Here is a 21,927-nt window from a genome sequence, read left to right as displayed (position 1 = left end):
GGACTCTGCCCCCAGTTTCTAGGGTCCCGCCAAGGCGCCCCGACCCTGGCACTACCCACAAATCCACAAACTTTTGACCTCTTTCACAGGCCCTATGGTTTGAACATTTTTGTCTGCATGGTTAAATACATGATTTTTAAGGCTTTTTGAGATGGTGAAAAATGGCTCAGGATTCATCTTTGTGGAGCACTGGAAATACGTACTGAGGGCTGCTTTTACAAGAGGTTTTGTGGTCAAGTGCCTTACTTCTTCAACCATGAAGTTTACCTTTTCAATTTAGCTGACTTATGGAAGCTCAGAGTTTCCAATTAATTTGAATGGAAGGCAACATTCTACAGGAGGGAGACTGTAACATCGACCATATGGATTCATCACAAATACATTATATTTGCCGAAATCCACCTACCGCTGTCAGATCTAAAACAAAGTTTCACTAACAAGTGATCAAAAGTAAAAAATGGGGGGGGCAATTTTTAAATAACAAAAAAGTTTCAAGAATTCCCCCATTTCCCAATTAGTCAGAGGGAAATAGTGAACTGGCACTGAGTAGAAATAGTACATGTTTTCCTCTTTCTTTTGAATGAAGCCTGACTTTTTTTTTCCAAAAAATTTCCTGATAATATAAAATCTTCTTAAAGCAATTTTTTTTGGTCTGTTTTTAAAAACTTGATCTGGTTTTTCTCAGGATTTAAAACCACTGTACCAAAGAACAGACAGCAACATTAAAAAGTATCGAGAGAGAGAGAGAGAGAGAGAGGAGAGAGAGAGAGAGAGAGGAGACAGAGAGAGAGAGAGAGGAGAGAGAGAGAGAGAGAGAGAGAGAGAGAGAGGGAGAGAGGTGAGAGGAGAGAGCTTCTCTCTAGGCTCCAGGTCACATTAGCAAAGGAAAGAGTGGGAGACTGAAGGGTTTTTTCTTCCCTGTAACTAGAGCGAACACAAGTCATAGCAGCCTTCACTCAGTTTTACAACAGATACTCAAATGAGAAAACACAACGGGAAAGATGTGCTCAGCTGAACAGTCCCTGATGACCTGCCATCAAAATATGGCAGCTCTAAACTCTGGAAGCTTCAGCATTCTCCCAGGGGCTGCCACCCATCTGCAGGGGAGACTTGCCCCACTGCCCACGGTGCCTGCCCCAACACACAGGAGCACCCGATTTCCGTCCACCAGTCTCACTTTCCCTCCTGTCCACACCCAAACCCTCACCAAGGTCAGCAGGGTGAGGCGAGCAAAGAAGAAAGTCTTCAGGAAGACGGGGCCAACCACAGAACACCCAAGGTCTTGCGGAAGTCCAGTTGCCAGCTATGCACAGGGTGGGCAGGTGGAACCCTGAGGCCAGGGAACACAGGAAGATAAAAACATCTTCACCGTTTCCCCCCCTGGGCCGCATTCTCACTCCGTGAAAGGAACCAACTAAAACAACGTTTAATTTTTATATTAAAAAATAAGTCATTGATACATAAAAACTGGCCCCAAATCTTCTTTACTTGTTACATAGGAAAGTCATTTTCCTCGTCTGAGTCGTTCACGGGTCTCTGTGGTCTGTTTGGGAGACGGGGTCCGCCTGGTCCACCTCCGGGGCGCGGGTGGGGATGCCTACCCGTGGCGGCAGGACGTCCGACCGGCAGTTCATCCAGCCAGAGTCAGCGCGGCATGGTGGGCGGGCCCCACGGCTGCACCTTCGGTGACAGGAGCACTGGCAGGTGGCCCCGGCGGACTTTATGTGGAATAGACATTCGGGGTCGGCCTTTCGCAGAAATCAGTCCTCACCACCCGAACCCCAGGACGCGAGCGGGGAGCGCGGACGCCTCTCACTTCCACAAGGGATGGAGCCCCTTCCCCAGCGCCCCCCGACAGGCGTCCTTCAGCCGGAAGGAGGCCCTTTCCCCGGCCCCGCGGCCCTTCGGCGGGGCCTGGGCGCTGTCTCCGGGGCCCTCGGCTGACTCGGGCCCCTTCCGGGGGGCGCGGACGCTGCCGGCCCGCCGCAGGGCGCCGCTGTCCTTGGGGGCGGCGTCCTCGGGGCCACCCTTCACCTTCAGCTGCCGCTGCGACACGGTCCGGGTGAGGCCCGGGGATCTGGCCACAGACGGGGAGTCGGTCCTCTGGCACCGAGACGAGGAGGCGACCGTGTTGCGGGCGAAGCTGGGGACCGGGGCCGGGCCACGGGGCGCGCTGGGGGCCGGCGGGGCGCGGGGCGGCTCCTCGGGGCTGTCGGGGCCCTGGGAGCCGGAGCGGCAGATCTTGTTCTCCTCGGGCTTCTGCCGTGGAACATTGCGCAGGGGCTTGGCGCTGGGCTTCCTGAAGGAGCTCCTGGTTGGCGCTGGGGGCTCCCTCCCGGGCCGGACCGCCGTCGAAGGCCTCCCGGGCGACGCGTTCGGGGTCCCCAGCACCGAGCTGCGGCGCGACAGCGGCGCCGGCGGGTTAGCGCCGACGGGGCCCCTCGCGAGGGGCGCGCTTGCCGGGTGGGGGGGCGCGGCCGGAGCGCGAAATGGGCACGACCTTGCGCATGCTCTCGCTCTCCCAGCCCGTCAGCGTCCGCACCGGCCCCGCCGCTGCCGCGCCCCCGCCGGGCAGGCCCAGCCCTGGACGCCCCCGTCGACGCGTCTTTGAGGGGGCTTCTCTTCGGGGCCATCACCTCCCTCCCTCTGGCCGGCCTGTCCTTGGGCACGCCCCCCTTGCTGTCCGGCTCGCTCTTCCCTGAGAGGGAGCCGCCGGAGGCGGAGGCGGCAGTGGGAGCCTCCGCAGGAGGGTGGCAGGCAAGGTTTGAGGAGACCTGGCTGCCGCCCGTCTCCCCAGCCCGGAGCCCTCCCCGTCGCCCCCCTCCCCCGGGTCCCCCGCTTCGGGTCTGGAGTCGGTTCCCTCCGAGCAGTCCAGGGTCAGCGAGCAGTCGGTGGTGTCCGAGATGTAGAACAGAGACCCAGGATCTTGGTTCTCGGGGTTGCTGCTGCCCTCAGATACTGGAGCCGCGCTGATGGGCTCATCCGGGGCAGCGCTGCCATCCCCCGGGGCCGGGCTGGGACCCCCCTGGGCACCTCTGCCCACGGGCGTCGGGCTGCCGTTGCTGGCGCCCAGGGACTGCGGGTTCTCAGCCCCCACGGGCGCCAGCTCCATTGGGCTGAAGTCATTTACGGTCAGCGGGGCCAGCTCCTCCGGGCCCTTGGCAGCCTGGAGGTCGAACTGGGCCAGACCCGTCACCAGCTCATGCTCCCTAATCCCTAGAGCCAACGGCGAAAGTGGAGGGGGACCGCACGGAACCCAGGCCCACGGGCTCGCTGTTCCTCTTTCGGAGGATGCTGACCCCATTGCGCCGAACCCGGGGTAAGGCGGGGGCGGGTTCTTCAGGTCGGGGCGCCGGGAGCTGCCCCGGCCAAGCGGAGGTGGGGTGGGGGGTTTCCTCCTGGCCCTCCGAGACCGGAGGTCTGTGTGCTGGGCTGGAGCCCTGGTCCCTCTGTCCTCCAGGCTCCGTCCGGGCTCCGCTGGCCGGGGCCTGCCAGGGGCAGCTCCGGGGCAAGCTGTGGAACTTGAGCTCCTCGGGGCTGTCAGTGGAGCTCTCCAGGAAGGTCAGCAGCTCCCGGTCGGCCACGATGCCCAGGGAGAGGCGGGAGCGGCGGGTGTTGGGGGGCCGGTAGGAGAGGCTGATGGGCCTGGAGTGCAGGAAAGGCGGCAGGTCCTCCACGCCCCTCTTAGTCAACAGCTCCACGTCATTCTCACTGCTGCTCCGGCCGAATCCAAGCTCCCCAGCCGGCCAGAAATGCCGTTTCTGCTCCAGCTCCTTCAGCCGCTGCAGGCGCCTCAGCTCCTGCACCTCGCGGTCGTGGTTGTCCTGAAGGAGGGACGGAGAGAAGCCAGAAGATGCATGAGACACGTGGGACCCAAGTGCAGTTCCAGAGACAGCTACCCTAAGACCCCACTGAGAGACACAGGCTGGAGGAGAGACCTGGGTCATTTGTTTCACCAAGGGAGACAGCCTGTGTTTGCATGCGAATGTGTGTTTGCAGTGCTTGTGTGCCCGGAGGGATGGAGGCCTCTGTTCTCTGCAAACAACGTGGGCGTGGCCGGGCGTGCACACTAGGTCTGGCCCCAACCATCTGCCTAAAGTTGTCATCAGATCCCCTGGGCCCAACTTCCAGTCAAGGCATCGTGCCCTCAGTGTGGGCTGTGATTCCACACATGCCCGAGACCTCAACTCAGAGGAAACCCAACTTGGTTTCTAAGCAGGGCAGGAGAGAAAGGACTTCCAGGAAAGTGCTATTTAGGCAAGAGCAGGGAGAAAAATACAACGGGTGTTAAAAGAATCTGTGTTGCATGGAAACATCTACACACATACACACTCATGTGCACACATTCTACTTAACAGTGATTTGGACGCATAAAGGTAGACTCAGGGCATTAAGAGATGCCTTTCAATCTGTGTTCTCTGAATGCTCCCTGGTAAAGAAACACCAGAAATGCCACCGAGGCTCTGTCCCTTGTGCCCCACCCACTTCCCACAATCGGAGAGGAGGATTTGCTTTACAAATCTTTCTACCTGTCTCCCTGCTCCAAGGAGCCAGCCCTCCCGCCACAAACCGAACCGGAACAAATGCACACACCAAAGCACGCTTCACTGTCCTTAAATATACTCGTGTCACATAAACGTGCAGATGTCGCACCCAAATCTGCTATCATTGGCGCTTTTTACTTGAAAATCAATTTCCTCAGACAGTGGACTTTCCCTTCCAAGTTTCTGAGAGGCTCTGGCTCTGACCGGAAATTCTGGGCTCCTCCTGCAGCTCTGCCCTCGGGCTCCCCAAGGTCCCGGGTCTTCTCCTTTCAAGGCTGCCTGTGGGAGGGCATGGGGCCAGCTCCTGGCTCTCAGGACAGCGGGGCTGAGAGCATCATACAGGTGGCCTCATGGGCCTGGAGAATTCTGACTGGGAGCGAGGGCCTCGGAAAGAGCCAATTTGGCGGCTACCGCCCACCAGCGCCTCCGCCTGCTGACCTCACTGCTTGGACGGGGGAGAGGAATCGTGGCCACAGGCTCAGCCTCCTCTTCACTGGACAGAGAAAGGCAGCTTGAGAACTCCAGCGACTCACTTAGGGCTGGGGAGATGTCTGAGCAACCCCTCAGAGAAATGCAGCTAAGGACACATCTGTACTTAAAATACAGGGAAAGAGGTGACCCACGAGTACTTGGTTCCTTACCAGCACCTGAAATGATGGGATGTTATTTTGCTTTTAATTGACAGATGAAAGTTTTATTTGCAAAGCCAAGTAACCCGGGCTTCCCTGGTGGCGCAGTGGTTGAGAGTCCGCCTGCCGATGCAGGGGACACGGGTTCGTGCCCCGGTCTGGGAAGATCCCGCGGAGCAGCTGGGCCCGTGAGCCATGGCCGCTAAGCCTGCGCGTCCGGGGCCTGTGCTCCGCAACGGGAGAGGCCACAGCAGTGAGAGGCCCACGTACCGCAAAAAAAAAAAAAAAAAGCCAAGCAACCCAAAGAGTTTTGTGGCTTCTGCATGAACTCAGAGATTATTGGACCCGGAGGCTGAAGGGCAAGAAAGCAGCAGTCATGTTCAGACAGCAGCAGACTCCCTCACTATCAGGGCACTTTGAAGCCCACTCTGGCCGAGGACAGCCTGGTTCCCCAGATGCCAACCCCTGGCAATAGCTATGGAGCTTAAAACAGGGGAGTGAGGACCTTCCCATCATCCCGCTGCGACAAAGGTCCCCCTGAAAGAGGAAAGTGTCTCCTGGGAAGGGGGGAGGATCTTCAAAGAGGCGTCTTAATATCGTGACTGCCATCCTAAAAAAACCTAACAAAATGCTTTTAGGGCATCAGAGCGAGCGTAGGAATGAGCAGCTAAGTAGCAAAGGCAGCCAAACAATAGACTCCTGCCAACAGGGAAAGGCTCGGGGCTGAGACGGCAGAGCCCTTCCCCGGAATCACAAGCGACAGCCGGGCAACACCGCCTGGGCCAGACCTTCCTGATGCCCCGGAGCTGCTGAAGCACCTTTCCACCACAGGCAGAGGAAAAAGAAAAATCCTGACAACTCAGAAAACACAGAGCCGTACCTTCACTGCTTTGTTGAATTTGACACAGAAGTCTCTGAATATCTGAAGGCACTCGTCCAGTTTCACGGTGTCTTTGTCTTCACAGAAAAAGTCGATGAGGGTGTGGGCCTCGTCCTGGAGCTTTTGCTTCCAGCGCTCCAGCTCCGCCAGCTTTCCCAGGGCGAACTGCGGGGAAGGGGACAAACAGCACACGCTGAGGCGAGCGCTCGGCCTGCTGCCTGGTGCCTGGGGTTCAGTTTCAGGTCTCACTGCACGTCCCTCAGAGCTGACAGGAGAGTAGTTCACCCCAAACAACACCTTGGGGAAGCGAGGGGAACCCCTACGCAAGGCCTGAGAGCCACAGGAGACTGGAGAGCTTTAAGCTGGAGGATGCCACCGACCAAATGTTCCCCTGTAAAGTCACTGGACACATGGCACGGGAGTGCAGTTAGTGTTGTTAAGGAAAACCCTGCATCTGTCTGTATCTGTTCTTCCTTCTCTCATGACTGAGGCTTATACTGGGCCAAGGGTCTACTTCAGGGTCCCAAAAGTCACTTATATTGACCAGTTGTCTTATTCAGAGGTCTGCCCCATTGAGAGGGGTTTAAACGTACCCCCAAATGAGCTCTATCAGGGTCAGTGTCACCCCCGCAGGGACAAATGCCCAGCCAGGGCTTCTTATCCGAGTCAGCTCTGTCTATGGCCCACACTTGCACCCCTCACCCCCAAGCCATTCAGTAGATTTGGGGTGGACCTGCCATTACTTTATTAAAACTCCCAGGAGGTTTTGATGGGTACCCGTGGCTTGGAACTACTGCCCTATACAAATCAGTCCTCTTGGCCTCTTTGTTTTTTTCCTAATTCTTCTAGGACAACGTCTCCAAGGCCCATATAGGCTCAAGTACTGCAGCAATGCGGTGCGGCCGAAGGTAGCCCGCTCTCCTCTGCTGAGCCCCAGCCCCTTCCGGATGGGGATCCCCAGGGCCAAAGGCACAAGCAAATGTCCCCGACGGCAGCTCAGTGACATTTCCTGTTGAGCTGAGGTGAGGAAGCAGCAGGTAGATGTAGCCCCGGGGAGACGGCATTTGGGGTCACGCTGAAGCCTGACGGTGCTTTCTCTTTCACTGGATAACAAGGCTTATATGAAGAAGGTATATTCCTTTACGAAATCACACTTCTATTTGAGAAAATTCTTGGGTGGAGGACTGGGCATGGGAAATAGTGAAGTTGCGGGCTGCCCACCTGGCGGATGGGCTCACTGCTTGAACACTAAAGAGAGTCTCAGGAGAAATTCCGAGAAGACGCATCCCCTCCCACCCACCCACACACTAACCCCCTTCAAAACGCTTTTCTTCCACTAAGCACATTCGAGAGGTAGCAGGAAACCAAAACTATTTAGGAAACCAAATGCCAGAGAAAGTAACCATCTGAGTCAGTAACCTGAGGCAGTGTGTGCGTTCACGCTGAATTTTTCTTCGAGGAGAGAAGGGTATTAATGGAAGGCTAAATCTTTGCCTGTCATTCTCACACAGGGTGAAAGGTGAATTCCAGCCAAGAACAGCTCAACTGCAGAAAAACAGGACTTTGACAAGAATCTTCATGGGAGCTTACTCCACCTGAGATGTCTCATCGCAGATCTTGTGGCGGACAGGGAGAGTGCCTGAGCGCTCGCAGTCCCCTTAGGACTCGGGAAAGTGAAACATTCCGAATAGGACCTGAAAAGCCACCACGCTCAGAGTTGTTTGCCAAGAGCTAGCTGCTGAACCCTTTCCTCATGGTTAAGGCCACAGATGAGAAAGTCCAAAGCAACACTGGCAAAGCATGAATGACAGATTGGCAGTTGTCGCAGCAATCTCAACTTTCCAGCTCAAACTTGTCTGCTGTGGACCAAAGTTCCACACCAGTACACTTGGTACCTCTCACCCAAAGGGTCAAAACACTGAACCAGATCTGCAAAACTATGTTCCTGTCATTTTTCTGCTCAAAAATGGTTCACCATAGCTTAGAGAGCAAAGTTTTCAGACTGGCATTCAGACCCCTTCGTGGCCGGACCATAACCTAACTTAAAAAGTTGTATTTTTCCGGGCTTCCCTGGCGGCGCAGTGGTTGGGAGTCCGCCTGCCGATGCAGGGGACACGGGTTTGTGCCCCGGTCCGGGAGGATCCTACATGCCGCAGAGCGGCTGGGCCCATGAGCCATGGCCTCTGAGCCTGCGCGTCTGGAGCCTGTGCTCCGCAACGGGAGAGGCCCCAACAGTGAGAGGCCCACGTACCGCAAAAAAAAATTAAAAATTAAAAAAAATTGTATTTCCCCCATTTAAAAAGAAAGTGAACTTAAAAAAGAAAAATAAATAGCTGTGTGGAACAGTTTACATAGAGAGAGAAAGATGACTACCAGGAGGACGAGTTTAGAGTGAAAACAAGGTTGCTTCTGAAGAACAGTCCGGGGGTGTAGATTTGCATCATAAGCCTTTCTGTGCTACTATTTAGCATAAGAGATTAACATTTAATATAAGAACTGAGAAATGAGACCTCCAGAATCCTTCTCCCAATGTGTGACAGGCCTTCCCCTTGAATTTCTGGATTTGTCCCATTTGTCTTTACTGCTGAGTGTTTTCCTAGCTAATGTTAGATGATTCCGTGGTGGTGTTTGCTTTGTTGTCTCACTTTGAGAAGAAAATCTGTGCACTTTTAAGGGAAAATTAGAGTTTAGTGACATATGAAAGAAAATACAGAACATGTGTTTAATAATAAAAACAAACTCCCAGCAGAGCCAAACAAAATCAAATGTTCACTGACGGGAGCTGCAGCTCACAGCATTTGATGTGACTTCATTACAAGGAAGTGAGGGGAGGCTGAGGTTGGTCCAACCCTCAAAAGCACTGGTCCCTTTCCACCGCCCAGGGCAGCCCTGCCTCACTGATTCCAGCTCATGAGCCTCGAAGCCCTGACACTGAAGGCAGCACACCATTTCCCTGAAGACTGAAAGCATGAAAAGGCGCCACCATTTTTTTCTTTTTTACAAAATAAGGAAGATAAAAGAAGTATGTCAGACTGTGATTAGTGAGTCACAGTGAGCTGTCACAAACATGTTCTCTCTGCTGGGTTTTGTTGATGTTATTCCGAACAGCTCCTGCCACGCCCTGTGGGGCTGGTGCAGTTGGGGTGGTGAGAGGCACCGACTCTGGTGTGTCCTCCTGCCCTCCCTATAAAACATGCCAAAACGGAGCTTGTTTCTGCCACACAAACAACTGAAGGAACAACAGCCCAAGTGCCCAGGTGTCTTTAACGATCTCCGTGGAACTTCCTACTGGTGTCCAGAAGTTCGAGTGGGAGACAGGAACTCCTGAGCCGTGCTTTAGAAGCAAAACCTTCTAAAGTTGCCAGACTGCTGCCAAGTGTAAGCATAAGGGATCCCAGTTCACTCGCAGGCGATGCCATCATGCAGACAGAGCAGAGACAAACAGAGACCCTGTCCCTAACCAAAGCCTCAGGGTTAGACCATATTCAATACCCTCTGCCACAAAACCAACCCAGCAGAGGCTGGGCACCGAAATACAAACTTCCTTTTACCGACTTGGGGGAAAAAATATGCATGGGAACCTGCTGCTTCCACCAACAGCCCTGCAAAGGTAACCAGCCTTGAGGGGCTGCTGAAGATGAGATCAGGGGGACTGACTCGAATCATACACACACCTGAAGGAAATCTTCCATCTGCTGACGGAGCTCACCATCCCGCTGGACGTTCTCCTTTAGAGATCTTGTCCTGACAAAGAGCGAGTGCAGCTCTGCCTCTGTGTTATCCAGAGATAATCTGAAAGAAGAAAGGGGAGAGTGGGTACCTGGCACAGGAGGCCAGGTGTCACGCAGGTACATCAAACAAGACCCTGGAAACAGAAGGGAGAGCTACCGTGATTGTCTACCGACCTCTGTATCTAGAGTTTCCTCCTATGTTTCCTTAAGAAGCGATTCCTTCCTAAAGACACACACTGGTTCAAAGACCAGGCTGTAATTTTGTTCTTGCTGGTGAGATAGCCGAAAGCATGGGAATTGTGAAGCTTTTCAAAAACTAGGTCTGAACATCTTTATGCCATCAGCATTAGAATTCGGCAGGACTCAGATACTTAGACTTTCCTCTGGCCATGAAACGCAAATACAAAAGCTCTAACCCATGAAAAGCAAGGCAGAGCATGCTGATAAACGGGATATTAAGGGTGATACGGAGACACTACACAGACTGCATGTTGCTCGCCACAGGCAACCAGAGTCAGCACTCTGTGTCTTAGAGAGAACTGACACACAGCTAACAGTTCTGCGGAGAAATGGTGGAATTGATGGCAAGGCTTTTATTACATATGTCACACTCAGATTAATAGAGCATGAATGATGTTTCTGTCGCCTGGTAAAGCGAATAGATGAAACCTAAATCCAGGTGGAATTCAATTAGCAAATTCATAAATCAAGATGCTCTCATGCTTCCATTGATCAATTCTAACTTTTTTTTTATGCAATAGTTTTCCACCTTCGGGGGCTTCCCTGGTGGTGCAGTGGTTAAGAATCCGCCTGCCAACTCAGGGGACACGGGTTCGAGCCCTGGTCTGGGAAGATCCCACGCGCTGCAGAGCATCTAAGCCCATGCGCCACAACTGCTGAGCCTGTGTTCTAGAGCCCGTGAGCCAAAACTACAGGGCCCACATGGCACAACTACTGAAGCGTGTGCCTACAGCTAGTGCTCCGCCACAAGAGAAGCCACCACTAGGAAAGGCCTACACACCGCAACCAAGAGTAGCCCCTGCTCGCCACAACTAGAGAAAGCCTGTGTGCAGCAACTAAGACCCAACGCAGCCAAAGATAAAATAAATAAATTTATTAAAAAAAATAGGGCTTCCCTGGTGGCGCAGTGGTTGAGAGTCTGCCTGCTGATGCAGGGGACACGGGTTCGTGCCCCGGTCTGGAAAGATCCCACGTGCCGCGGAATGGCTGGGCCCGTGAGCCATGGCCGCTGAACCTGCGCGTCCGGAGCCTGTGCTCCGCGGCGGGAGAGGCCACGGCAGTGGGAGGCCCGCGTACCGCAAAAAAAAAAAAAAAAAAAAAAAAAGTATTCCACCTTCACTGGTCACTGGCACCCACCTATGACCTGTTTGTACTTCACTTTCCATTTCAAATAAATAACCTTAGTAAGTAAGTTTTTTCTAAGACAAGATCTAGCTAACTTTCCCCATCTAACTCTGACCAGAAATGGAACGGTTATTTCTCTATGTATCTCTTAGAAACATTTCCACACTAGGAAGTGGAAAAAATATTCCCACACAAATTTGTTAGTAATTCAGAAACCAAAACAGTTTGCATCTTTGAAAATGCTCATTCTTTGGGGAGAACACTCTGGTGATCTGTAAATACGAACTATGAACTGTTTACATCGTTGGATGGATAATCTCACTTTGGGAAAGACATGTCATCTGTGGTTGGATGTTTGCAGTCAGTAACACTGAGCTGCGGGCCAGTGGCGGGGTGGGGCTTAGAAAGCTGTGGTTCATGTGTTTATGCATACAGTTCACAGCTGTCCCAACTGGATAGGGTCCCTCAGATAACAAGCAGATGACATGCACTGGGTTGATACGTGAGGTGAGGGGCTGGAGCCAGCTCATGGGACGCAGCTGTGGCTGTGGGTATCTCTCCCCAGCTCCACAGTCAGTAGTGCCCCATGGGGAGCTTGAGATCAGCCACGGCAGCAGTATTTACGCCATGGAAATCAGCAGTTGCTACAAATCAGGACTTTTCTCCCTAAAAAGCTGGTCGTTGAACATTTACCACTGATGCATGCATATGTATTATAAATTTAAAAGCACAGGATTCAAAATAGCATGTATACACAGATTACAGCTATGTTAAAATACACATCTATATTAGGATCACAAGTGATCCTAAACAGTGATGTAAATACAGCTTTATGTTTGGTAGATACTCCCTCTGCAAAGTTGAGTGACTAAAACAAAATCCTTTCACAGCCCTTGGTATGGTTCCAACTTCTTTTAATGCAATAGAAAATAAACGTACCATGTTAGATTCTAAAGGAATCAGTGATGTATGGCCCTGGAAGCTTGCCTGATATATACCAACTCCCAAGGTAACAGGCTGGGTTCTTTGAGCCCTATCTTTTGGGTGTGGAGGTATCTGAAGTTCTTAATCCATATATATATATATATATATATATATTTTTTTTTTACACTGATGAGATTCATTAGAATAGACTGCAATAGGAGTTTTTTAGATTAAAAATAAAGATTAATTTTTCAAAACCCCCAAATTCCAAAGATGCACACATACCTCTGTAACCAAATGAAAGGAAGGTCTGAAAGTTCAACAAGACAAAACTTCTAAAATTTCAAACCTGAATCCAGAAGTTGTAAAATATTCATCAGTTTTCATCAGAAGGTAGTTAAAAAAAACAAAAAACCTTGTTCTCACAATCCTCTTCCTTGCTTACCTAGCAGCCTCCTGAACATGATGCAATTTTTCAGAAAAGTTTAGAAGCACGGCATCTTTCTTCTGGGCTTCCTGGAACAAAACCAGAATTTCCTCTCACTATATAGGGATAAAACTGGAATTTTGTCCACTATACGGAGAACATTTTTTCAGGGCTTACAGGAACCATAAAATCACTGTTCCCATTTTTAGGCTTGATACATTCAAAGCAATTCACTGAGTCATGAACTCTTAGTCTGATATTCTTAGTAAGACTGACCAGAACTCTCCTACTCTCAAGAAACATTTAACTTCCCAGAACAACTGATCCTGACATGAAACACGACTCATGTGCATGAAGACTCAGTGGAAGGAGGCGGCGGCTTAGCAGGGCTCATTGTTCTTAAGAGAATCCAATAGATCCTGCTGAAATACCACCCATACCTATGCGTATGCCTCCACTTGACCGAGCTACGTGCAGCTCTTAGACCAGTTTGCAAACTGAGTTCAATCAGAAGGTGCACAGGCCATGGGGGTGTTTGGATCCTTCATCTGTTCAGAGGGTACAAAGAAGGCAGGTCTGAAGAGGGCAGTTACCAACTCAGGAAACTTCCCCACGTGGGCAGGGACCAAGCTACACAAAGCACCTGGGTATGGGGATCTAAAAGGGCAGCCAGGAGATGCTGCAATCCACATGGGATGTGAAACACATTTTCTGGTTTCAATGCCCTGAAAATTGACACAAATTAGTGCCAGGTTCAATGTGCCCTCTGTCTTCTGAAGAATGCAGTCACAATAGTGTGTATTGTTTATGGAGGGCTTACCATATTCGGAACGCTGAGCTAATAAGCACGTTCTGGAATTATCTCCCTCCACCTTCTCAATTACCTAGCTTTGAGGTATCACTACCTTCCATCATTAGATGGAGAAATTGAGGAACTTAAGGCTTAAGTAACTTGTCTGAGGAAGTACAGCTAATAAAGGACAAGTCAAAGTCTCCTCGTTCGGGCTTTTCTGGTGGCGCACTGGTTGAGAGTCCGCCTGCCAATGCGGGGGACGTGGGTTCGGGCCCTGGTCCGGGAGGATCCCACATGCTGTGGAGCAACTGGGCCCGTGAGCCACAACTGATGAGCCTGCACTCTGGAGCCTGAGGGCCACGGCTGCTGAGCCCGCATGCCATGACTGCTGAGGCCCACGCGCCTAGAGCCCGTGCTCCACGGCGAGAGGGGCTGCCGCCGTGGGAGGCCTGCACACCGCAGCGAGGAGTGGCCCCCGCTCGCTGCAACTGGCGAGGGCCTGCGTGCAGCAGTGAAGACCCAACGCAGTCAAGGATGAAATGAATGGGATAAATAGATTGAAAAAAAAAAATCTCTCTGTTCTATTCTGAAACTCATGCTTGAAACAAGCCTGCAACACAGCTTTCCTCCCAGGTGAAGCTGTATCTATGTGATCGCTGTCAAAACAACAAGGAGATTCAATGGGAAAAACAAACCAACACAATTCGCTATTTGAGATAATTTAACAACAAAGAGAGAACTGACCTTGGCTCATCTCTGACTTTATAACTAGTTACTGGGGTGTCACATAGACCCAGTCAAAAATGCAATTGATGGACAGGGTTCAGACCCCAAACCCTGTGTGAATGGCAAGGCCCTGTAACCCCCAGTTCACAAAGAAAATATGCAAGTGATCCCCTCATTGCTCTGACTCTTCCACTCTTTACACACAATGGGTCAAAAATTTAGTCAGGTCAACTCAGAAATGTTTCAACACCCAGGCCCCTGCTCTCCATCCCCGTGGCCATTACTCTGATTCTCAACTCTCGCCAAACAATGAGTGCCAACTTCCACCAAGAGGTACCCCTATTTCTATTCTCTCTCCACTCTAACCCACCCTTCACGTTGCCTCATTTCCCTAGCAACAAAAACATACCTGGTCAGGCCATGGTGCTGTGTATAAACTTCTGTTGGCTCCCCATGGCTAAAGCATGAAGTCCAGATTCCCCAGCAACCACTCTGCCTCACCCCCGACCCCTCCACTTCCCTCCAGGCCTGTAACCCCAGGTGCAGCCCAACTCAGGAATCCGCAAATAGAACCTTCCTGGCACCTACGGTGCCCTTTCCTGACTCTGATGCCACCTTACACCTCTGAAAAACTTCACTGCCTTGGGGGCGGGGGTGGGTAACGTACATTCTCTCTCTGTATCAATCACTTCCACATACCTGTGCAACAAAGTGCAGGAGATTCATCCCAGGTTTATTTGCTTTTGTGTCTGCCAATTTGAGCAAAGAAGATAGTTTAAATCCTACTGCATTGCCAGCATACCCTCCCTAAAGAAGACAAATCAAAAGAAAAAATATATATACACATTTAGACAGACAAATAAAGTTGGAAATACAACATTAAAATTTTTTTTTGAACTTCACTTACTGCATTCATGATATTCCCTGCTTGCAGCACCAAGTGTAATATCGAATGTAGTTCCTCACATGACATCAGCTCTGTCAGAAAGAACACACCACGGTACCTTAGAGAAGGCTTCAGCTTAAACACACACGAGACAGCTACCACATCCAAGTTCAAGTGTGTCTGAAGCAAGCTCTGACCCTAAACTGTATAAAAGACTGAAACAAACAAAGTAGCACACTGCACGGTATAGCTAATGTACCCCTGGCTACTGGTGATGCACATCCTAGTGTTCAACTGGGAATCAAATATGTACGACATTTAAGTATCACACATACTTTGATAATGAAAATTTTCAAGGAGTGGAAAATACAAAAGCCTTAGGAAAAGCAGTACACTGTGTTACAGGAATAATCTCCTCTCAGCAGTTATTTCTTTATGGTTTCCTTTATATCCTTTGAGACTATATTTACGGACTATGAAAACGAATAGTGCACAGCATTTTGCTTAGCTGCTGAGCTATGAGGAGATAAAAAATAAACAGGCTGGAATGACAGGTACATAACTTGCAAAGTTCCAACCCTTAGCGGCAGGTACCCAGAGAATCTTTCCATTTTATTCAAAACTCTACATTTCATTTGGATTGGCTTAAAGGTTTAACAAGGAACTTATCATTGTCACATATTGGTAAACTAGTTCGTTAAACACGAAGTCTTTTGTACACACACCTACGCAAATAAACAATATTAAAAATTGCTAATGTATCTGAAAAGCTAAAAAGAAAATTTAATTATTAAAATTACTGTATATATAGGTAACAAAATGTCACCTATGATATTGTTAAGTTAATATTCTCCATTAAGTCTGGTATTACTTTCAAAAAATTACACTTGGATCACTGCCTATACTGTGTTATCTAAGAAGGCCAGGTTTTGAAGAGTAACCAGATAAGAAACGTTTCTACCGTGCCCACAAATTTGCATCACTCAATATGAAACATATTTTCCCATCTCTACTTGAACAGGAGAGACCTTTCAAAATTGCTGCTTTAGGCTTGAAACAGGAAGAAATTTTAAAAGGCCTCTATATTGAAAGAGGAAAATTCTTCTTAATTCTTAGTCTCTTCTCTAAAATGAAGAAAATATGATGAGCTGAAGAGAAAAACTTAATACAGGTCAGAGCAACTAAACAAGAAAACCAAATTGGAATAAACATTCTACCACAATAACTAGGAACCCAGAAAGTGACCAGGAGGAAATCAGGCTGGAGATCCCAGCTGATGAATGCTGGAAACTGTGAGGGCCAGGGAGCACCAGAGACTTTGCCTTGGAGCCGGCATTCTCAGTGCCGTACATGCCAGAAAGCAAGCTCCCAACCCTATGGAATGAGACACTAGAGCAACCTGAGGAGGCTATCCAAGGGGCGAGCAAAAATTACCAAGTTGTTCACTCTCAAATGTAATGAGCCCACCAGGTGTTAGAGTCTGGAGGGGACGTGGGTGGGAGAAGACACCACTGGAGCAGAAACATCAGGAAAGCTGGTAGAAGAAGAACAGGAGATGCCTGGGGAGGAGTCAGGACGGAAGGAAGGATGCTTCCGGAAGAGCAGGGTCCCAGCAGCCAACAGAGGCCAGAGCGCTGGAGGAGACAGGCAGCTGGCCCCGGGCCCAGGCTGTGAGCACGCGCCACCATGCACACACACACCAGACACACACAACTACACACACACCACATACACACTACACGCACACCACATACTACACACACCAGACACACAACTACACACAGCGCACACACCACATACACACAACTACACATGCACCACATACTACACACACAGCCACATACTACACACACACCAGACACATACAACTACACACACACCACATACTACACACAACTACACATGCACCACATACTGCACACACCTAACACACACCACATAATACACACACCACATACACACAACTACACACACACAGCATACCACACTACACCCGTACCACATACTACACATACAACTACACACGCACCACATACTACACACACTACACACACACCACATACTACACACACACCAGACACACACCACATACTACACACACAGACATACCACGCTACACCCGCACCACATACTACACACACAACTACACATGCACCACACACTACACACACACCACATACTACACACACACCAGACACACACCACATACTACACACACAGACACACCACATACCACACTACACACGCACCACATACTACACACACAACGATACACACACCACATACTATGCAGACACACAACTACACACACACCACATACTACACACACAGATACACCACACACCATACTACACACACACACACCACATACACACCACAGACACAAAACATGAACCATATATACACTATGCACACACCACACGCACTAAATGCACACCATACACACTGCACACACACCACACACACAACACACACCACACACACACCACACACATACACAGGAAGCTAATCTAGGAGAGGAACAAAAGCAAGCTGCAACCAACAAGGTTTACGCCTAAGCTTGAGATGAAGGCAACCTTCTTTTACAGGAGGAGAATATGCTAATTATTGATTGATTGGTCAGTTAATTAATTAACTGGGGGAGGCAGAAAAGTAAATGGAAATAAACTTTAAATACCATCCCTGGTAACATCTCATTTCCCTTTTTAGAGCGTATCAGAAATGGAACTTTCCATATCTAATTTTTCAATTGAACAGTTTTTAAAAAATAAACTGCTACCAAGATTAATCAAATCAAATTACACAAAGCATCATGTATTTACTCACCTTTTGTAGCGGTTCTTAGAATGGTTATATCTGTGTATAGAGAAGAACAAGAGGGCAAAAATTCTTTCTTTAGCACCATGGCTTCAATCCGCAGTGAACAGCTGAAAGACAAAAGGTACAGCTACAGTGTAGAATTTGACGTTGTTGATTTTAAAACCTTACTCTGCAAAGAACAGTGATGGGTGATCCTTACTTTGGCACCTGAATTAAGCAGTGCAGAAAGGAGTCTGCTAGGGACAGCTTGGCCACGTCTCCACTAAATGCCTTTAGTTTCTTTATCTAAAAGACAGATGGGAAAGGGGGGTCAAGAAAAAAAGGACAAATGATTAAAATGGAACATCACTTTAAATTTCATCTTAGAATTCCTTTAGGAAAATAAGGATATCAGTGCTAAATTCAAATTAATAAAAATGTCAGCCTAAGAAAAGGGAATCATCACCGCTTACTACTTTGTTGTTTAAAAGAGCAAACAAGCAAATTAGGGAGAGGACAGCTGTGTCACTTATGCGGGCATAAACAATCCCACATGAACCAGAAAGCTGGAGCCATCGGAATCCTCAGAGAGGTTACTAAAGGGAAGGGATCGGTTCCAAGGATGAAAACGTTCTGTAAGTTATAATCTGGAAGGGAGACCACTGTTTGGAAGAAGAACGAAGAGACTGGATGGTCACTATAGCAGAGCCTTTGAGTCATAAAGGAAAAAAATCTTATTATTTTGAGTATTTTGCATATAAGATACTTAGACTGGGGGAGGGTGTCTAACACAGATCTTCTTTCTGAGGTCAAGTCCTCCTTCACATCTAGTAGCTTTATAGGAAGGGATCACTGGATGTTGAGGTGAGTACACACTGGCTCTCCAGCAGGAAGATAAAGAGGAAAACGGCTTAAACAATTGAAAGATCAGTGTCAAGATTTCCCCCTGTGAAAAAAAATCAGGTAACATAAAGAGTGTGTACCGTGGATCCCAATTCTGTAAATTAAGAAAAGAAGTGTCTACTATGCCCCAACCCTCCACGCACACACTACAAACACAGGAACAAGACAAACCAGACGTCTACGCTAGGTGAGGCAATCACCACAGTCATTATCATTTTCATCTGCTGCTCATTTTTATTTCCTAAAATGTCCACAATAAGCATGTACTACTCCTGTAAAAAGTTATACTAAAAGTTATTAAACACACAAATATTCCTTCAACTGTAGTAAAGAAAAAAAAAAGAGTTCCAACGTAGGAATATAGCCAAACAGCTAAGCAAGTAGGGATGCAGGCAAAGAGAAAGTTCTCCAACTGCATCAGAGAGCAAGGTATGCCTTCCCCTCAGAGAATACAGGACCAACCCAAAAAACACATCTCTGTCTGCTGTAATGGAGAGTCTTCCAACAACAGCACTTTATGGTCAGGAGCACCTTAAGACTGCTAGTTTGTAGTAAGCTATAAAAGAAAAGAGTCTGAATATAAATAAATAAATAAATAAATACACACACACTATACTTCAATTTAAAAAAAAGACTTCTAGAATAAAGCTGGTAGCCTGTCTTTGAAGCTAACTGTTCCCAGTAAGCACTTACCACTTTGCTATGTTTCATAAAGCTTTCTCTCTTCCACCCCCTGGATTATGTTAGGTGCCCATAAAAATAACCTAATTTTTAAACCTCTTGAAAAATAGGAAATAGGGCTTCCCTAGTGGCGCAGTGGTTGAGAGTCCACCTGCCGATGCAGGGGACATGGGTTCGTGCCCCGGTCTGGGAGGATCCCACGTGCCGCGGAGCGGCTGGGCCCGTGAGCCATGACTGCTGAGCCTGCGCGTCCGGAGCCTGTGCTCCACAACAGGAGAGGCCACAGCAGTGAGAGGCCTGCGTACCGCAAAAAAAAAAAAAAAGGAAATAACAGTTCAAAAACACAGAGGAGGGGTATTTGCAAAGATGCACAAACTGAAATATCTGCATCAAAATGTAACAGTGCAGATGCACACCCCAGACACCCTGGTATTAAGTCTGGGCCTTAAGACTACATTTTTCCCCACAGTGGGCAGAAAATAGCCATTTATAGAATTGCATTATTTCTCCTACCTTTAGTGCCCCAAATTGAATTTTCCATTTTCAATCTTAATAAATTTAAGGGCAGATGGAACTTCTGCATTAGCTAAACCCAAACTAGTGCCTAGTTTCTGAACTGGGAAAGCCACAGGATGAATTCTGGTCCCTCCTGAGCTAGAGTTTCATGATTTACCATATATGGGCAGGGGCAGAGCGGGGCTGTGCCTTTATGTAAGACCACATATGTAGCACGGGCAAAACTTCTGACAATCACAGCACGGTTTCCTGTCTGAAGCACAAGAACGGGTCATGCTAAGTACACTTGGTAGATATTTTCTATTAAACATGCGCTGAACTGTAAATGAACAATGATTAATCGCCTTCACTTACATAATGAGTGAAAAATGCTTATGGAGTTCAAGAGAATGGTGATACTAAAGATAGTATTTGATTGAAATGCCACGTATACAGTTCTTAATTCCATTTCAAAATGAGATTTATGTTCATTAAGAGGGATTACTGTGCCTTCACAGAGAGGAAGGTAAAAAAGAGGGTGGACAGACCCTAGAATTATTCTGCGTTCTCATCATCGTCAAAAAGCATTTAGCAAACGTGGTTAGGCATCATTTTCTTGGCTGTGCCTGGTTTCTGCCCTAACAGCAAACAGCGTGCTCCTTGAGACTCACGCATTCCGAAGGGCAGGCCTCCTTCATCCCCTCTAATTCCACTCACATGGCCTTGAAACAGCAGGGTTTCCCACCAGCAGACCCACCCAGCAGAAGACACTGGGGCTTCCTCCTCCCAGGAACAGAGAGTAAATGAACAAGGTAAGAATGAGGTGATAAAAATATCAGGGGAGGCGACTCAACTTGCTGCCACAGACAGCAGTTCCACCTCCAGCCCTGCATCCCTGATGCTGCCTGTGGCGGTAGGGTACCAGCGCCAACAGAGAGAAGGGCTCCTTCTCAAGCCGCCTCTCAGGGCCCAGACAGGGAGCATGCTTTTATTTCCGAGTCTACCTTCTCCCTCTGCGAGTTTTAATCATGAATTTGAGGCAAGACAAAAACCGTGCCAGATAAAAGTTTTGCGGTGAAGGGCAGAGAACGTCTGAAAACAAATTAACCTGGGGTTAGCCTGGCAGCTGGGCCGTTTCCGTTCACCAGTTCAGTGTGCTGACAAGTTGACATATTATGAGTGACACTCACACCAGTACTTCGTGAGAGCGGAGGTGACGCAAGGCCGGCCTGAAGTGAAGTGGGGTTTGGGGAACCTTTGCCCTTCCTTCCTCAGAGGGCGGTGGTGGAATGCGGCCCAAGGAACTGCTCTGGGGTCAGACAAACCAGGTCAAACCCACCGCCCTCGACAGCCCATTAGTCACGTGGCACTAGACAAGCTCTATCTAACCTGTGTGGGCCCCAGTTTTCTCATCTGTTAAATGACGAATAGCTTACAATGTCACTGTGAGGATTAAATGAAACACACACACGCACACACACGCACACACACACACACACACCATGGGTGTGATTTATTGACCTTCTGTGTGCCAGGCACTGGGCTGACCACTCGATTGCCTCTGGCCCCGTCCGGGGCCTGGAACATGGGGCACTCGATCAACGTGTCGCCCATCCTCGTGCTAAGAATGAGCACAAGACGTTACCCCACAGACCTAGCGACGCACAGTGACGCACAGCGATGCGTTTATTAGCATTCTTCTGCCACATTCCTAACCCTCTCTCAGTTGGCCGTGCCTCCTCCTTGGCCTCTTCTCCATCCTCTGCCCTCTACCCAGGACTGCAGGGTAGGTCCTGCGTCCGAGTGGGGCTGGGCCGCCCAGCACTGCCAGTCTGTCCCTGCAGTGGCAGCGGTCAGGGGGTGGCTCCCTCGCGGGTCTGGGGAGGGCGCCAAGCAGCCCTGAGGACTGTCAGGGCGCACCTGCTGAAGGAAGCTCCCAGAGGAGTCCGAGGGTGTGCTGAGCCGGTAATGTAAACAAGCAGCAGTGTGACAGCTAGTCAGATACTCAGACCCCGTCACTCCAGTGACCCTGCAGGGGGAGGGGGAGGGCCTGGCCCAGCGGCTGGGAAGGCAGTGCAGGACCCCGGGCGTCTCGTCTCCGGGCTCAGCTAATCATCTGGGGGTGAGAGAGTGCCTCGGAGTCT

The 21,927-nt window shown here is 49.5% G+C and overlaps 1 protein-coding gene across 1 annotated transcript in view; it reads right to left on the bottom strand.

The window, feature by feature from the left end:
* Positions 1-1,421: 1,421 nt before the first annotated feature.
* FHDC1 (FH2 domain containing 1) overlaps positions 1,422-21,927 on the bottom strand; it is a 38,619-nt gene continuing 18,113 nt past the window's right edge. Inside the window, 12 exon segments of the mRNA XM_060147812.1 lie at positions 1,422-2,446; positions 2,448-2,552; positions 2,554-2,800; positions 2,803-3,241; positions 3,243-3,824; positions 6,054-6,218; positions 9,728-9,845; positions 12,519-12,589; positions 14,719-14,826; positions 14,927-14,997; positions 17,732-17,832; positions 17,925-18,010. Of these exon segments, the coding sequence (XP_060003795.1) occupies positions 1,813-2,446; positions 2,448-2,552; positions 2,554-2,800; positions 2,803-3,241; positions 3,243-3,824; positions 6,054-6,218; positions 9,728-9,845; positions 12,519-12,589; positions 14,719-14,826; positions 14,927-14,997; positions 17,732-17,832; positions 17,925-18,010 (2,727 nt within the window). The 3' untranslated portion in view covers positions 1,422-1,812.

This window comes from Lagenorhynchus albirostris, chromosome 4 (genome assembly GCF_949774975.1).
Source record: "Lagenorhynchus albirostris chromosome 4, mLagAlb1.1, whole genome shotgun sequence".
NCBI classification, from domain to species: Eukaryota; Metazoa; Chordata; class Mammalia; order Artiodactyla; family Delphinidae; genus Lagenorhynchus; species Lagenorhynchus albirostris.
The sequence above is the reverse complement of the archived record's forward strand: the minus strand, read 5'-3'. Positions and strand labels throughout refer to the sequence as shown.